The following is an 18634-nucleotide window of genomic DNA, read 5'->3' on the forward strand; positions in this document are numbered from 1 at the left end:
GAAATGTGTTACTCTCCATGACTGTTCAGTTGGTAGTGATAAAGCTCTGTTGATAAATATTTATGCTAGATGGTTGATATAGTGTGTCTCCTATCCTAAGGCCTAGGTGAAGGTTGAATGGTGACAGAGGCTTGCTCTGGTAGGTTGACAACATTGGCAGTAACATTGCACCTCTCCCTTGAGATTCGGTCTATAGGTTAGACGTATTATATTTCCTTTGTCTGCCTAAAGTGATATTAATTACCTTTGTCTTGTATTGTCTGGTTATATCCCTTTTCTATGGTAGTAGAAAGTGAGGAAGTCATTTTCAGCATTTCAGGACAAATACAAATAGTCTTCAAAAGATAACACAATTTATTTTCATCTTCCACATTTTGTTCTTGTTCCTGGACTTTTCTTCATTCAAAATCTCATTATCTGCTCTGACTGGTCCTTGCTATTTATTCTATCATTTCTCCTTTGTACTCTGTTCTCTATCGATTTGATCCTTCACCTTATATCCCCATCAGAAGATTCTCTCCATTCATCGTGTAGGCTTACACTGAACTATTGCACTCCCCTTCCGCCTACACTGCACCTTAATTTCCTGTGGTTTCTTCTCTCATCTCCTCCCTCAATTCCTTCTGCATCCCTCCAACATAACCAACCATGACTCGTATTTTTAGTGTCAGAAGGGCATTGATTCTTGTGTGAAAAAGGTTGAGTTAGCGTCCTTTTGGCATTCACACAGCGGTCTGCCTCATCTTCCATCCCAATCCCATCTGCCTCACTCCACTATGGCCATAAATGACTCGTCTGTTGAGAGCCAGAAGTGCATTAACTCAATCCTGTATTGAAGTGTAATTAATTCCCTTCTGATGCTGACATAGCAGCCAATCTCTTTTATCCTGTAGCATCTGCATCACACCACTATTACCCTTACTCCTCTGGTGAGGTCCAGGAGGGCATTATTCTTTTGAGATAAAGTTAAGGGCCCCTCTGGCTGTCTCACTAGAGACTGCCACATCTCACATTCTACTGGTATCTGCATTACCTTACGATTGCCCTTACTCATTTGTTGAGCGCCAAACTGGCATTAACTCTTTTGTTGGAGTTCATGGAATGAATGCCTCTCTGGCTCTCACTCAGCAGACTGCTTCTTCTCCTTTCCCATAACATCTGCTTCACTCCACCATCTTAGTTAGAGTCAGAAGGACATACTTCTAGCTTGAGAGTCCATGTGCTTGTACATGTATATATGAGTTAATGCCCCTCCGACACTCAATCATCAGACCATCTCTTCTTCTCCTACCCTATAGCATCTGCATCACTCCTGCATCATCATCTCTACACATGTATCTCAAATCTAATCACATGACCAGATGCTCCGATCTCAATTACATGCACCTCCCCCTCCTTATTCTTCCCTCGCCCCCTGAATGAGCCAACAGTGCGGTTCTAGGGGGTACAGAGAAGAAAAAATGGAGAGTGCGATATCGGGGAGAGTCAATATCTAAAGGTACCCATCCTCCCCATGTTCAAATCCAATTACTGCATCATTCATCTTTGATTCTCCCCGCTCTAATGGGAGAGACAAGATTGAACCGTGTATCGGTCGGTGGGTCGTTGGTGTACACGGGCAGCAGCAGCAGCGGGGCGACAAGGTCCTGCACTGGGGTCGTCTACCATGCTAATCACTGCAGCATACCCCATCATACACTCACCAATTACCCTTCCAGACACATTGATGAAACATGCACCAAGGTAGCAAGGCTCCATGGAAACATGGAAACATGGAGGCAATGTTTTAGCAATGGAGAGGCTTCAATACATGCTTGTATAGCTATATTGGATTAAATGATTCGATGTGACCACAAGTCCATTGCTATGCGTGTCCCACAAACAAGAAGTGCACCTCACTAGAGGGGAATCAGAAACATGATAATAAAATGCTGCAGGGTTATCATGTATTATAACAGAAAATCATGTGCGTAAGGTCATCCAAATGGTAGAGTAGGTGAAGAAGAAGTCCCCAAAGCAGAATTAAATTGGCTGAATATCTTCAGTTATTGACGAGAGCATTTCTCATGTATCTGAATGCTATCACTTCAAATCGAGTCTTACCACTATAGATAACACACACCCATATTGATCATAAATCCAGTGATGGCGCTTATGGGTGGGGTGTCTTAAAAGATAAAATAAGCTTTTGATCCAATTGATTTAAAGACCCTAGACCGAGGCTGAAAGGCTCTTCCTGCTTCATCTTCTAAATTTTTCTTCCCTCATCAACTTCCAATTTAGATTTACTGCAGTGTTATCGGGAGGGTGATGAAGCAGCCTCCTTGATTGCGGCTGACATGATCAAATTTTCACAAATAGGGATTGAAGAATCGTTGAAAGCATTTCAAGATGCATCGTGGTTGCTTCAAGCTGAGAGGGAGAGAGAATGGTGTGGATCTATAGGCAGCGTTAATGATGATACACAGGGCAAAGAGCGATTTGCCTCTAGATATACTGAAAGAGCTTCTGGAGGCCTCTAAATAGCTGCCAGATTTTCCTTCCGAGGGGTGGAGGGGGGGGGGGGGGGGGGGGTCTGAGGAAAAATTGATTTTGTTGAAATTTGACAATGGCTTGAAGAAAAAACTTTCCATTGATACTACTTCAGAAATGACAGGAATATGAATACATGCAGTCAGCAACTGATACCCTCACTAGAGTATGGCTCTTTTGTTTTGATAATCATGGCTGTTATGTCAAATACTTTATCTCTTATTGACAATCAGTTGGTTGTGATTTATGATTTAGTTGACATAATCCTTTGGATTAGAAAGAATACTAGAAAGAATTGAAATACGACTGTTGTTGTAGAGGGCAGTGGCGTATCCAGAAATTGAAGTAGGGGAGGGGTCTGGACAGTCTAACATGATGTAGGCCCATTGTAAATTGTTATGATTTTTTGCTGGGCTACCAAAGGAGGTGGTATGTGACTGCTTCACCCTATGCCATTTCAGGTATGATTACGGGAGGTATAGTGAGCGAGGTAGGGAAGGAGAGAGGGGAAGAAGTAGAAAAGTTAGGAATATATAGTGCCCCACTTATTGATCTTTATGTATGTATTGGGGCTTCGGCCCAGAGGGCTTCGCAGTGAGGGATATTGATAGCTCCTTTATTGATTTGTCTCTCAACCTTTCTCTCAGAGCTCTGGTAACTTCAAATGTGGAAACACAATCGTCTATTAAAAGGGGTCACCAGTCTCCTGGAAGTTCTGTCCCGATGATACATCAATATCTGTTGATCAACACTTCGCATAATTGGAAAAAGTCAATGGAAAATAAATTTTTGGAGTAGTGACCTGTAGCTCAAGATCAGCCTGTTCTTTTTTTTTTCTTGTTCCTTTTCTTGTTCCTTTTTCTTCTTCTTTTTTCCTTTTTTTTTCTTCTTTTTTCCTTTTTTTTTCCTTCTTTTTTCCTTTTTTTAAGTTTAGCATGACTCCAATCGTACACTCATTCTGAGATGACAAAAGTATATTGATATCATCTGCGAAGAACCAGAACGGTGTTCACTCGTATCACACTGAGCTCATGGTCTTCTCACTTTCAGCAGACAAGATTCTAATGAAAAATAAATAGTAATTAACTTGTGATATACAGCAGTCATTTTTATTTGCATATGAGTGATTGCATGTGTGTTATTGGTTTGATTTCACCATGTGAGTATGAGAAAGATTCAGATTATTTGCTTACATTTTTCATAAATTGTCCTCTCTTCTTTATCATTCATGTACAGCTCCATTTGGCAGCCCTGTCATCGTTAAAGGGAGAGATCATCGAACTAAGTAACAGGTTACAGAAAGTGACGTCAGAGAGAGACTCGTTTGAGAAAAGACTCACAAAAGCACAGGTAAGTTTGATAACCTGAACCAGATATGACTTGCTTCACGTTATGACAGTGCTTATTGTATTGTAGCATTTAATTCTTTCAGGGATGTTGGGTGTTGCCGTGCAATGTTTTTTTTATTTGGAGAGGGGGGGGGGGCAGGTGTCAGGACCATCAGTCAGGACCATCAGTTAATTGTTAATGCTGAATTTTCTATCCATCTTACTTCCTGTAACAATCACTTTTCCATTCTTAGTTGGCGTTATATAAGCTATAGAGCATTGGAATGAAAACTGTAGCAGGGAATCATACCCCCCCCCCCCATCCCTTGGAATGCCATAGAGTTAGCTCACCACAAACGAAGGAAAATAACACTTGCATAATGAAGGCAATTCATCATAATTTGCTGATATATTATTTAAGTGATCAATAGTTAGTTAGGTGGTCCTAATTTTCTGCTTGGTAGAAGGTGTGCCCCAGTTAATGATGCATGCATGAATATCAAATACAATAGAAGTTGTTATTCTCTAATGTAGATTCTAGGTACAAGTGACTAAAAAGGGCAGACAGTGTTTTTCTTTTCTTCACATATTGATTACAGAGCAATTAAAGTTGACTTAATTCTCTCTCTCTCTCATTTTCTCTCTCTCTCTCTCTTTCTCTCTCTTTCTCTCTCTCTCCCCTCTTTCTGTCCCACTCGTTTTCTCTTCCTTCAGCCTTTTCACACACAGCTAAAATTCTATAAACATGACTAGTATAAACGTGTTTCGAACGTGTTTAAACTAATCACGAGCCTTTCACACACAGAAATTTCGTTGCGATCGTTAATAGTTTCGTGATTAACTACTGCTCGTAAAATGCGCAGTAGTGCCATTGCGCATTGAAGGTCATGTCATGTCAATCAAAGCGCACGCTCCATCCAGTTTAAACACGTTTAAACACGAATTTCCTTTCACACACAAAATGTCAAGCTCTCTAGATACGAACTTTGTATCTGCAGCCTGCTTTTAGGGGCGTATGGATCGCGACTTCGTATCTATCCCAACATCGTATAAACGATGTTCACACTGGGAAATTTTGTCTATAAACATGTTTAAAACTGTTGAGTGATTCTAATCATCTCTAGATACAATGAATTTTAGCTGTGTGTGAAAAGGCTGCTTGTCACTTCTGTTGGAGCTATGCGATAAAGGGGAATGCACTAATTTCCATCGTAGGTCAATTCGATATTGAATAATAATGAATAGATCAGTTGGATATTTAGTCTATATATCCAGTAATCACCTGGGATAAAAGCAAGGAAGTGAGCTCTGCTCTGCATGAAGCTCATTTACGTCATGCAATTATACTAAAGATATTTTCATTTACCGGCCTAGGAAATGATGGCGATGATAATTACACCATCATGGTTGGGGTTCATTGATAAATCAATAATGCATATATTTGCCATTTGCACCAACTGGCCAGTCCACTGTTATTGATTTGTGTACACTCTGTCCTGCTTTTCATAGGGTGGTATCGTAATTTTCACTTTCTCAAAAGATCGAAAATCGCATGTTTAGAATTGGCAATGAATAAAATAAATTGATGAGCATTTGTATAATAGAAAAGGGATGGATATTTATTGAATCAGATAGAAATTAACATTAAAAATATGTATAATAATTCAAATGTTTAAAATGTCAAAGAAACTTTGTCAGAGAACTTAAAGAGATAAATGCAAAAAAAAAGGTAACAACGCTAACTCTCCAACATATGAAGTATGTCTTTGGTTGATAATTATTTTTGATTATTGGATTAATTCCACTGATAGGAAAGAGAACAACATTTAAACAGGGATTTACATTTATGATTAGAATAAATGTTCGTGAAAAAAATATTGATATGCTGTAGTATATTAACAGGTAACTCTTGATCCACAAGCCGCTTTTCATCTGTTTATAGCCATAAGGGCTTTAACTCATTCACTCATAGAGTTAACACTGTTCTGGCTCTGAACAGACAGTATAATGAGAATTAATATTTGTATTTGAAGGGTATATTCCAAGTTTCCAACCCTCGAGACCCTGATAGTGCAAGATGATTTACCCCTCATACATATCTCATACACGTACCAGGTATACAAGCAATTAATCACCCTGTGTATACATGGTAAAGTCTTATTTGGCCGTGTTTGCCAAAGGCACCTGTTTCATCCGCAAATATTGGAGTGCCCTAGAATGTCTTGCATGTAGCAGTTCACGCAACGCTTTTGTCTTGTAACTATATGATAGTCATCGATGAAGAATCACTTACATGATATCACAGGGTGCATATTATACTATTCATGTTTTGGGATTTGATTTGGTGGCCTGGTTGAAAATAAAATAATTCTTTGATGCGTTCCGTTTCGGCCAACTCTAAAACAATAGTTAGCATCTTTTAAAAAAATCTATGATGTCTCATAGGTTGAGCAGTTAGGCTTACGGCCTCCATCAATAATTTCAAGCAGTCTCTAAAAACATACATTTTGATTTGGCAAATATATGGGGCCTAGATGTGAATCCACCTATCAAGTAAATATATTATTCCTATTTGGAATGAGTGATACCTACTCAAAAAATTTCCTTCTGGCTCTCAACATATGATACCACATGTATAACTGATTAGACGTACATCGATTGAGAAACATTTGTGAGGGGGGGGGGTGGCTCAGGATAAAAAGTACTCATGCATATAATCAATTTCATAAGGACCAAATTCATTTTACTTGTTCTTTCAAGGTTACATCTAATTTGCAATCCTAGAGCAAAGTGAATTTGCAATATCTATTTTCTATATTGATTCTGGTTCATGTAATATTCATGGAACCTGACAGAGAGCTGAAATGATGTTGATTGAATATTATGTCCAATGTCCTATCCTCACTGTGATCTAGAGTCTATTACTGAAGTCACAATTTTAGATTATGAAGTATTAATTGACAACTTTACATAAGGCATATTGAGCTAGTCTGTACTGCACTACATTATCATGGTTAAAGATAACTTAGTCAGAAACCCTAATCTCTTTAGACATAGAAATTTCATGAATTTTTCATAATTTCTTCTTAAACAAATTAAGTATTATATGATAGACATGATTCTTGGAATCATTTTGTGGGGGAAAAAACATTATAGATATCCTTGAGAAGACTCATTCTATAAAGAATCACTCTATGCAACGTGACTGGTATTTGCCCAATAAATAAGGCTGGTGCCAACACAATTATTACCTCATGAATCAGTGACTTGTCTCAACCATGCTCTCTCTCAGACGCAATGTGGTGCCAATTTGATGCAGAGCTATGATATCATCAAGAACCCATTGGCTGCTTTTTCTGTTTACCGAGCGACTGAGAATCCCATGGAACCACTAACGGGAACAAACACAAATAAGCTCATGATGGATTCTCATTTGTAGCCAATTTGAATCAATTGCATTTGCTATTACTAGAAAGGGTTTTCAACCATCGGAAAGTCAATAATGGAGCCTGATGGCTAAAATTTGTACAGATGAAACCGTTTTACTCAGTAATTATTAATTTATTACCTCAAATGATCATTATTAGTTGATTGAATTGAATCAAAATTTTGGTGTATGATAAATCTAATACAGATGTTTGTACTAGTTGACTCTATTAATAAAGCAGGGCAAGTACTGTCATATGTGTCATCACATTAGGTTCATTTTCGTAGTCTCGATCTTTACACTGATTTTACTACAAGGTAAACATCGGTGTGTATTTATTTTTAAATATAATTCCATTTATCATGTTTTGAAGGCTGCTAGTATAAAAAGTTTCAACATTTTTCAGTAACTGTCTCAACGAAGAAAGGATGGTATTTTAGAGTGTTTTTATACAGAGCTCTGAAAATGCCATTGATATAAATGTACCGTATGTTTTACCTTTTTATGACCTGCAATATAAATTCATACCTGAACAAAATTTAAATTCCTCATTAATTCTTGATTACCGAATAGCGAAACAAACAATTATATATTTCCATTATTGGTATTGCAGTGTTATCATATTTGAGATTTTTCCCCAACCCATTTGCAGGCTTTGCTGAGATTTTTCAACACAGAGCTAGAGCGCTAACGACTCTCCCAAAATACATTTAACTTGGAACTTGATAGGATAGCGAAACCCAGTGGTGCTGAACTTATTGCATAGGGTGCGATGAATTATTAATGAGCTTGGCTGGATCAAGTCCGGAGAGGGAAATCTGACAACTTGTTTAGATAGGATGCCTTTTCATATAACAGAAGTTATTCTTTTACTCATTTACTATTGATCTTCCATGTCTGTTCAGTCTGACGCATTTTAAGTGGTGACAGAGGCAATATTTAAAAGATAAGCAATTAAAAACTGATTATATGGGCAATCTCCATTAAAAATGAAACCTATCCTGTTATCACAATTGTCTTTTTCTCTCTTATTACACTATAGATTGAGGGATAATAAAATGGTTCTACGGTAATGTTCTGTTTTGTTCATTTTAATAAAACTGAATCAATATTAATTACAACTTTTATTTTCCCCCTTGCAAGCACAGGCAGTCAATTCTGTAGCTCATGCTTTAATCGTCTTTTTATTCCCCCATCAGATTCCCCCATCAGTCATAATAAAAATTAAAAAATTAAAATAAATGATTGGGGGGGGGGGGATAAATTTGATAATTTGAAGTTTTATACAGGATATTGTTTTTTTGTTTCTTTGTGTTTTTAGGGTCACTCCCCTTATCAGTTAAACAAAATGGAATATTCTTTTATTACTAGTAAAATTTTGGGGTGAGTTTGATAACCTTAAGTTTAATATTGTTTGTGTTTCCTCGTGTTTCATTGCAGTTGGAGAGAGCAAGGTACATGCAAGATAATGATGACAGGTTGGACCAACAAGCAGTACGGTATGAGGAGAGGATCACAGAACTACACAGTGTCATTGCGGAACTCAACAAGAAGATCGACAGAACGCATAGCAATGCGATCCAGTAAGTCATCTCTACATTTACTCATTCCTATATCCTGCCACCTCTCCCTTCTTTTCTCTTCAGTTAAAAGATTAACACATTTTGTGGCAGTTTTAGCCAGTAATGAGTACTTAGCTACCTTAACAACTCCTACCCCCCCCCACTCTCTCTCTCTCTCTCTCTCTCTCTCTCTCTCTCTCTCTCTCTATCTCTCTCTCTTTCTCTCTTTCTCTCTCTCTCTCTCTCTCTGTTTGTTTCTCTGTCACTTTCATTTTGTGACTGGAATTGTATAAGACTTTGGTTTATCATTTTCTTCTTCTCAATACATATGGCTATTTGATTTTAAGTTTGAATGTTTCACACTATCTACCAGTAGTTAATGATGTAGAAATGAGGTGCATTGGAAAGCTATGCAGACAATCAGCATTTATCCAGAACTAAGCCACAGTGGCAGTAATATAGTTTGAGTTGATGTTTTGGTCACAGTCAGTGTACCCTTTGCATCATTTAAATCACATTTTGTTGCCAGATTGTATTTTAAATACTTTTCCTCTATATCACATATACTCTTCAAAAATGTATTACAATATCCAATATTACAACAAGGTATGTTCCTGTAACCCTTACCACTTCTATACAGTCTTATTTGAATGCCAGAAAGGTGTTAAGTTAAATAGATTTACTTCAGAATTATTTTTCCCTCAATGATATCCATCTAGTTCCTTGCATGGTTGTCAACAAAAATCAATTGAAACTCTCTACCATAGAAAATTTTCATTTTGATAAAATATTTTGAATTCTTTGATAATAAACATTCGTACAAAGAGAAGACAGAAAGCAATCAGGTCCGAGGCCTGAATTCATTGACCCCAAACTTTAGGACAGACTTCCTCCAATGGTGGGTAGAGACTGATTGGTCAGGGTCTGGTCAAGCTGGCGGCACAAGGACTAGAACTTGTTGTGTCTGGATCTGTATTGATGTGACCTCTGGAGAGTTAATTGAGAGTTGATGATGACCTAGGAGGATAGTGAGGGAAGGGAAAGTGTTGAAATATTGAAGGAAAAGTGATGTAGGAGGATACAAAGATGGCAAAAAAAGGGAGAAAGAAGAGGGTGATGAAGAAGAAGGAGGAGGGATGGGAGAAGGAGAAGTGGAGGGAGAAGGAGGAGGAGAAGAATGAAAGAAAGAAGAAGTCTTTTATTAAGCCAAGAGAAGAAGAAAAAAGTGGTTTGATAAAAAGGAGCATATAACCTCTTCAAATGTATGAAGTACTCTTTCCTTTTTGATGGTGATTTAAGAATTTTAAAACATGATTACCTTCAAATATTTGAATGCGCTTTACCTACAATGGATATATGGTACATAAGATACTTTTTATCTATTTATGAATCATATATCTGTGATACTACATATTTATTGTTACTTTATCTGCTTAGAACCAGGAGAAAATTATTTTCATTTTTCTGAAGTTAATGCTCTTCTTTCCTAAGCAGGTGACTTCTTACTTTAAACTGTATCATATGTGTCAGGCTATATTTCTTAGAGTCCTATTCCCAGAGAACTCAATATATTTGAATTCTTTTTGATCTGGAGTCTTGGATCATCTGGACAGATTCTTGACTCCCGAGTTATCCCTCATTGTGACTTTTATGCTCTATCACGGCTCCACTGTATTTATTGTATAACGTCTTGACAAAGAAGTGAATGATGAAGGTTTTAGAGTGGAAAGACATTGACCCTGTATTTTAGTGTATGCAGTCTGGATATGATTGTAGAGTAAGAAATGAACAGTTTGGTCATGACTTGGATCAATCTATAGATATAGCCTAGATTCTTTTGAGATCAGCGGTGTCATCTCAAAGGCTTTATTCTCCTCCAGATTGTAAATCTTTGTCAAGTCCTGGTAGAGAATAATGAATCAACCTACAACCAGAAACAAATTCAAAGGGTATTGTTGTACATTCGAAGAAAGTTTCTAAGGTACCATAATTGAATATTTTTTGCAAGCCTTCCCTTGTTACTGAATTGAGAAAAGGGCTATTTTTATTGAAATGTTGCTTTTTCTTGAGAATGACTAAATTTGCGTTCCATATTACATATTGATATTTTCTTTAATAGTTAAATTATATTAGATATCAAATTGAACTGCCATAATCAAATATTGCAGTTTTTATATGAATTGAGCAAACACTACCGGTACTTACAATTATTTTGAGAATGTTTATTTTTCTCCGGGATTGTCTGTTAATATAAAAAATATATTGCTGTGTGGTATATGTATTGTACTAATGGTAAATTTCAAGATTGATTTGCCAGAGTATGGATCCAAAAATCAAAGTCTGTTTGAGAATTAAATAAAAATGGAGAAAAAAAATAGGGGTAAATCAGAAACCATTTGAACCTCAGTTTCTCCAGGCTTCTCAGGAATATCAAATAACTCCCTGAATTGATATGATGAAATTCAGCAGTGATTTGAAGAATGGAATATATTTCCTTTGCCGTATATATTACATATCATTTGCTGAGGGCCAGAAGGGCTTTATATAATGTAGTGTAATTCAGAGATCTTGTCAATTCTTAAATAGTTACACAAAATAACGAATGTCTAGAAATTATTATATGGAATTTGACAGATAAAGTCATTATCTATCATTCTCTGAATGGGACCAGTTATGTTTGTATTTTTGCTTTATAGTATTCTCACAAATCGTCATGGATCTCGATAAATCCTTGTCATTGAATGAAAGAACATCCTGATAAAATGATTTTCATCTTTAAAGTAAAATTTCAATCATATCAGATTCAATTTAGGCATTCAATCATATCAGATTTAAACGGTATTCAAATATCATCTGGAATTGAAGTTTCAATATCTAGTAAATGAGAACAGAGGGAATGGAAACATACAATACGTCTGGCTGAGGGTATTTCATTTTTTATCGGGCCTCTCAGTATGTATTTCTAGGTCTGCCAGGATTCCTGAAATTCTTGCATTCTTTGTCACGAGTTGATTTCATTACCCTGGAAGCAAGGTCGCTCGATGTGGCCAATTTGAAAGCGTGCAGAGGTCAAGATCTGAAAATGGGTGATAATTCGTAAATTGCAGTTGACAGTCATGTACAACAGCAGGAGAGGGTATGATTTTATTTGCACATGTCACAAGTTCTATTTTTATCTAGGACACAAATGTCCTTGTATGCTAAAGGCCAGAGGATTACATTTGGAAATATTTTGTCTCACAAAGGGAACAGGAATTTTCATTGTACATCTATGATCTATCCTTTGAGACCTACATATCATTGTTGATTTAACAATTACTTTTAAGTAATGATTCAGGATAAAGATATATATTTATATTTACTCTTGTATGTATTTGTCTGTTTGAATTTGAAATATTTAATAAAGATATCGGTACACGTATATCGATTGATACATAGGGTTGTTTAGAATAGGAAATGGTCTTTGCTTGCCTTGATTGTGATGATCAAAATATATTCCATGCAATTGCCATGTAAATGTATAATTCCACATAAAACAGAACTGTGTCAGAATGAAAACATTTCTTGACCCAAAACACAAGAAATAGGCTACTTGTCATTGACATACTGAATTGATCATGTTAAATTTAATTTATTTCATAAGTCACAGAAGAGAAACCTGCACCGTTCAAGTTTATTAAATTAAAAGATTATACTTTCCAGAATCATCAAATGGGAATTAAGTAATTAAAGTGGATCTTCACTTGCATGGACATTAAAGGTTGGATACGTCATTTGGATTGACCGGACTTAAGCCTCATGTAGCCTGATGGTCAAATATTGAACTAAGTCATATTCAATCTATTTCTAGTCTGCGAAACAAATTGACCGTTAAGGATGATGCAGACAGTAACCTAACAAGAAAGCAAATAGTTTGCACGAGATCACCACGGCGATGGCGTGATTGATGGCTGGCTATGCCAAGAATTGAGAATGGGTTGGGGGACTGGACGAGTGGACGTGGCTCTTGTGATAATTTGTAGACAGAGTGCCTCCCCTTCACGCCACAAAATTAGATTCTCTTGCGCTGTAGAGATGAGTCACCCTAAATTAGGCAGAAAAAAATCACGGATTCCAGGTTGTAACATCAACGTAAAAATGATTACGGTATAGTGTGTGACAAATCTGATAAGCGCTGGAGTCATTTGGAGGCTCCCATCTTTTCCCCGATGCAATTAAGGCAACAAGCAATTGCTGTAGAGTTTAACGATGAAGAAGATGAGGAGAAGCGTGAAAATGGTGTGCACCGGGATGGATTCTGAAGTGTCATTAGTATCTGTGTGGGATGTTGGGGGAAATATAATTGCTCTCTTTGGTGTGTAACTGATTTGTGCAGTGATTTGAGTAGATATTGGTGTGAGGATGAAGGGAGTCCAACATGTGTCTGTGTGTCGTACTGAATTTCAATCTCCTGATGTTAAATTTATTTCTATTAAATTGTTCATTGTGTATTTATGAAGTTCAACATAATATGGAAATGAATAATATGAGATCAGATAATTTGCAATGGCCAAATGTCACAACTCTCTTTTAGTTTCTATACTCAACTTTGCTTTCTCCTTTTCATTGCACATCATTATATCTTACTCATAGCTACATGTATATCAGTTTATTTAAAATTTATCAAACATTCACTTTCCCTTTTTTTTTGCCTCAAAAGTGAATCATAGTGTAGCCTTGGATATTCAATGAAAGTCTATTAGTGGTCACAATTGCAAATTAACTGGTCTCGTTATTGACGATATTAATCATGCAATTAATGAAAGGTAATTTGATTTGTGATGAATATTCCCTTATGCTATGTATTTGAGTGTGTGTGAGGGAGAGAGACACACACGTGCACCCCCCCCCCACACACACACACATTCTCACACTCTCTCTATATATCTCTCTTTCTTTCTCTCATTCTTTCTCTCATTCACTCTCTCTCTCTCTCTGATACAGGGAGCCATTAATATAGCACTTTTCAAGAATCACAAATTATTCCCTGTCCACATCTACCTTAGATCAACATTGGATTCAAGAATTCAATCCCTTGATAAAAATTTTCATGTAGGACAAAATACATTACCTCCCCATTGAGAGAACATACAAAAGTGACACTGTGTAGTCATATTTATGTGTGGAATGTCAGACTACTAGGGCATTCACAATGTTGGAAAACTATGATATCGAGGGATCTGTTGCAGCTTCACTTGGTAGTCTAAGCTCAAGACCGCGATAATCACTTTGCACAAGTTTGAATTTGCAAATCATCAGCTGAGAGCCAAAATGGCTGTAAATCTTTCTCAAATTATATGAGTTCATTTCCTGCTGGCTCTCAACAGACTTCATATTTCATCATGTCGCAGAGATGGCAGAGTTGTTTGATAGATGTGTGTTCTGTCTTCTGTTTTGCCTTTATATCTACTAATAATCTACATCAAACTTGTAGTATCTTTATCTTTTGACATAAAACAAAATGGAGCCAGAAACTTGTACACCAGACAATCGTGTAACGAATCTGAAAGGACATGTGTACGAGGTTACATCTGCCATTTCTCAAGCTGTCTCGTACAACTTTGATGCCCTCCAAATGATGGATGGAAGAAGAGATTTACGAGAACGCCGATGCCGTCTGAACAATTGGACAGAATACTTCTTCAGAGCTAGGGGGAGGGAGGGGGCAAGAGATCCTCTAGCTTGCATGCCTGGAATAGCTGGAAGCATCGTAAAGGCCTGGTCTGGTACTCTGGTCTTGCTTTTACAGATGTGGTGTTTGTTGGTGTGGGTTGTTGACCAGTGCAAGCTCTAATTCATTTGAGATAAACATTTATAGACAGATGAAGGGGTAGCTTGAAGGCGTTGATGGAAAGGGTTTGTTGAAGAAGGGAAGGTGAAGCCGCACTGCTGTATGGATTGTCAAGAGCATGAGCCATTCAAAGTCATTTTGAATTAATTGAAGAAAAAAACTTAATGAAGAGGAGGGAGATGGGTAATGGATTAGGCCTAAGTTTATATGAATAAACCATTTAAGCCGTTAACTACCGGTACTAAACTCATTATAATAAGAATAAAAATTTAATTCAATAATGAAGCTACAATTTAAGTATACTCTAATGCCCTTCTTGGTGGTTTCATTGCTACTAATTCAGTCCTATTGATTAGAATAAAGAGACCTCTTAGCTTTCACAGATAGTGGGCTGATGTGGATTTTGGTCAAAATGTCATATGAATTTATGATTTGACCTTTTTTTAATAATTATGTTTGAAAGCTTGAATATTGCGTTGACTACAAGTTCTGCTGACACAATGACTTAAACTGTTTTAAATACTTAAGAAGTTTTAAATACTTAAGAAGTATTGTCTAGAGCATTTATTTCTCTTCTTCCCATTGGACCCCAGCAAAGAAGCAGACCATCTAGTAGAACCATATGTGATCTTCATACCTCAATATCTTCTTACTTTCATGCTGCAGCTAATTAATGTCCAGACCATTTTCCACATTCACGTCAACATTTTGCTTGGTGTAATGGAGATCTAGGAGAAGATGGGATCCTACAGATTACATGCCTGGGATGCCTCTTCATGTACCATAGCGTAAACACATCAAGTTTTCTGGTGCATATCATCTTGAATGTTGTCATTCCTTTAACACTTTTTCATCACCCGAAACAAATGTTCAAATCATTGTGCCTTTTGCATTCAAATTTTGGTTACTGTAATGAAGATGATTGGGATGCCTCTTCATACCTATGTAAACGAGAACACATCCAGTCTTCTTGTGCTTATCTTCTACTCTTTGAAGGTTGTTGCTTGTGTGAACATGCTTTTAGCGCGGTATCCCTCATCTTAAAGCACTTACATTGACCTGACTTTTTGAATTGACAAGATGTATTCTAGTCTGATACTATGAGACTTCCTTCATTAAACCATGAGGGTGGTCATAGATCACAAGCTAGAGAAGATCATCTTCATAAGGCGCTTGATGAATGCTCTTAATGTAAATGCACTTTCAGATGATATCCTTCATCTTTTACTCTTGATGAGAAACAAATCGTGTGTTGAGAGCCAGAAGGGCATTAAAGTATGTTTCAAAGTGGATGAATAATGCCCTCCTGGCTCTCAGCTATTATTTTAAAACTAGGGGAAAGGTTCGCGTAGGCAATATTTGCAGTTTCAAAATGAGTTTATAGGTCTAATCTATGGGATTTATTTATAAAAAATATCATAAAACCAAACACTTTACCTGCAGGCAAAATTAATTGACTTTATCCATAATGCCTTTTGTTTATACTTGAGTGTTGTTTGTTGAGAGCCAAAAAGATTTTAATCAATATTGAGTGGATAAGAGATGGAAGAGAAAATTCCCATTTGGTTCTCAGATACTGCCATGAATCCATTCTGCAGTTTCTTCCTGATGTACAAGAAATTATCCTTATCGGAAAATTGGAAGACTTATCGTCACGTTTTGCTTCAATGCAGTTACAAAACCACCCTTGAGACAAGATATAACATACAAATAATCAATTTCTGATGGAGTGCATATCATCTCAACGTTTTGAAGCTCCCAGTCCTGCCATAAATCATCGGAATCCATTTGCATCCGATGGCTTCCAGAGCCTGTTGCATATGTAACTATGAAATGGTAATAGGAAGAAGGGTATGACATGAATTATGATGAGATGCCATTTGATGGGAGTGAATGCTTTCATCTGATATGGATCTTTTAAAAACTTGATGATAATGAGACTTCTTTCTGCTGCAGATTATTTGGGTTTTAAAGCCTTGTTTTGTATCCCCTGGAAAGCAATTTAGATTATATGTATCCCAAAGTAATTATCTTTTATTATTTGCTATGGTATTTAGGACTTAATTCCCATGTACTCCCATCTTAATGTTTTCAGACATGACATATAGGCGGTGTTCATCTTGGGCATCTTTTATTCATGAGGAGATTTGTCTGTTGTGTGTCATATATTTTATTATTACCAGGCACCAAGTATCAAGCAGTCTATCCATGATGATAAAGTTTGTCTAAGTCCTGAAATCCATCGAGTAGGTTTATTCTCTCCAAAGAAATAGTGGGATGATGCAGATGATATGTGTTATGCAGTTAATGGTTCAGAGACTATGATGATAGAGGCCTGATATGTCAGCCTCATGACGGGGTGCAAGGCTTCGTAGAAGATTCAAGACTCTGGGCTGCTGTCAAACCCTTGTCATTGCATAGGGGGCCTGAAAGACATGTATTCACCAGGGGGGGGGGGGGTTTCACAAAACCTTTTTTCATTGACAAATGACGAAAATCAGTGACAAATCTGCTGATCACCAATCAGAAGCAAGTATTTCAGTAGCTTATAACAAAAACTGTCATTTGTCACTGATGACAAGTTTTGTGAAACACCCCCTGGTCTTGAGATAATATAAGGATCAGGCATAAGACATATGAGACCAATCCAAGTTTTTTTTTTATCAGGGAAGTCGATTAACCCTCATTTAAGAAGAACAATCCTGCAAATAATTGTGTAAGGGTATGTTGATTGGGAGGTTCTATAAAAAAAATCATCAAGTTTTCGGATATTAGAAGGACCAAAGTAAAAGCAAACACAGGTTAAGACACAATCTAAGATGATAAATTTGTATATCACCTTCATGGGAAGACAATGAACCTTCATTGAAAAGTAGAATTATCATGATTCTAATAATAATTCTCTTTAGGGCACTTTTCATATCCAAATATATAGTGTTGACTTTATTATTTATAGAACAAATTTTTGACATAGTTTACTTCTGACCTAGATCACCAAACCTTTTATGAAAACGTGATCTTCATGAGAGAGGTGGTAAACATCAAGAGATTGGGATGTTAAGAGGGGCAATAGCATTTGTTTTTCCAATTTTCCTCCAAATTTTCATCAATGTTTTTTGAAGGTATAATGAGGGGTTCCAATGGCCTAGCCACAAGCCTTTTTCTCTACCCCCTCTATGGGGTCGAAAACCTGACCTGACGAGTTTAAAGAGGTGTCTGTCAATTTAGACCCTAATACTGATCAAAGCAAAAATATTACTGGTTTGGGAAAAGGAAATCTTCTTTGAGACTATGAACTACCTGTTGTGTAGCTTTTTCCAATTATTTTCCATATTGTGAACTACTCAGTTTAATACAAACTTATTGAATTGCATATTTTAAAGTATTCACTTAAAAGTAGATAATAATATTTCTATAATACTTATTGAAGTTTTTAAAAAAATCGTAAAATGAAGTGACTTTAAAGTGCATTTGTATTCAGAACAGCAAATCTTGTAATCAGGCACTATATGTACCACATCTCATTAGCTCACCATAAGTACTCCCTTGATGATGATAAATATGATTAATGATTAATTGTGAAACATATTGTGGTACCCTTTTGCCCCATTTGATAAATGATTCAGAGTATCTACTTGTTTGAATGGAACGAAAGAAATACAGCTATTCTTTTGGTCATTTCTTATGAATCATCAACCCAGAATGCATGATTAATAAGTCACAAAATTCATCGAATCTCAAGGGAATTTTATATAGGCCTTCGTGTATGTGAAGTTATGAAATTGTCTTGGATGATTTAGTCTATGTACAATTACTCTGTAATTTGATGATTGCCAAATGAGATGAGAATCGCCTGTGGAAAGCGAAGACAACAACGTACATCAAACCGGAATGTTATCCTCTCTACGGTTGTTGACATTTCCTGGAAGTGTTGCCCTATAGCTTGTACAGTCGC

The 18634-nt window shown here is 36.7% G+C and overlaps 1 protein-coding gene across 2 annotated transcripts in view; it reads left to right on the forward strand.

The window, feature by feature from the left end:
- Nucleotides 1–18634, forward strand: part of LOC581024 (colorectal mutant cancer protein) — a 64540-nt gene that overhangs the window by 20090 nt on the left and 25816 nt on the right. The window contains exons 1-3 of one of the 2 annotated variants that reach the window (XM_030973451.1): nucleotides 2952–2958; nucleotides 3769–3882; nucleotides 8728–8870. In XM_030973451.1, the coding sequence (XP_030829311.1) occupies nucleotides 8746–8870 (125 nt within the window). In that variant the 5' untranslated portion in view covers nucleotides 2952–2958; nucleotides 3769–3882; nucleotides 8728–8745. Of the gene's footprint in view, nucleotides 1–2951; nucleotides 2959–3768; nucleotides 3883–8727; nucleotides 8871–18634 lie in introns of those variants that run through there. The other variant, XM_011679181.2, reaches the window with a different exon arrangement.

The sequence above is a fragment of the Strongylocentrotus purpuratus genome, unplaced genomic scaffold, assembly GCF_000002235.5.
Source record: "Strongylocentrotus purpuratus isolate Spur 01 unplaced genomic scaffold, Spur_5.0 spur5_scaffold_6, whole genome shotgun sequence".
Classification (NCBI taxonomy): Eukaryota; Metazoa; Echinodermata; class Echinoidea; order Camarodonta; family Strongylocentrotidae; genus Strongylocentrotus; species Strongylocentrotus purpuratus.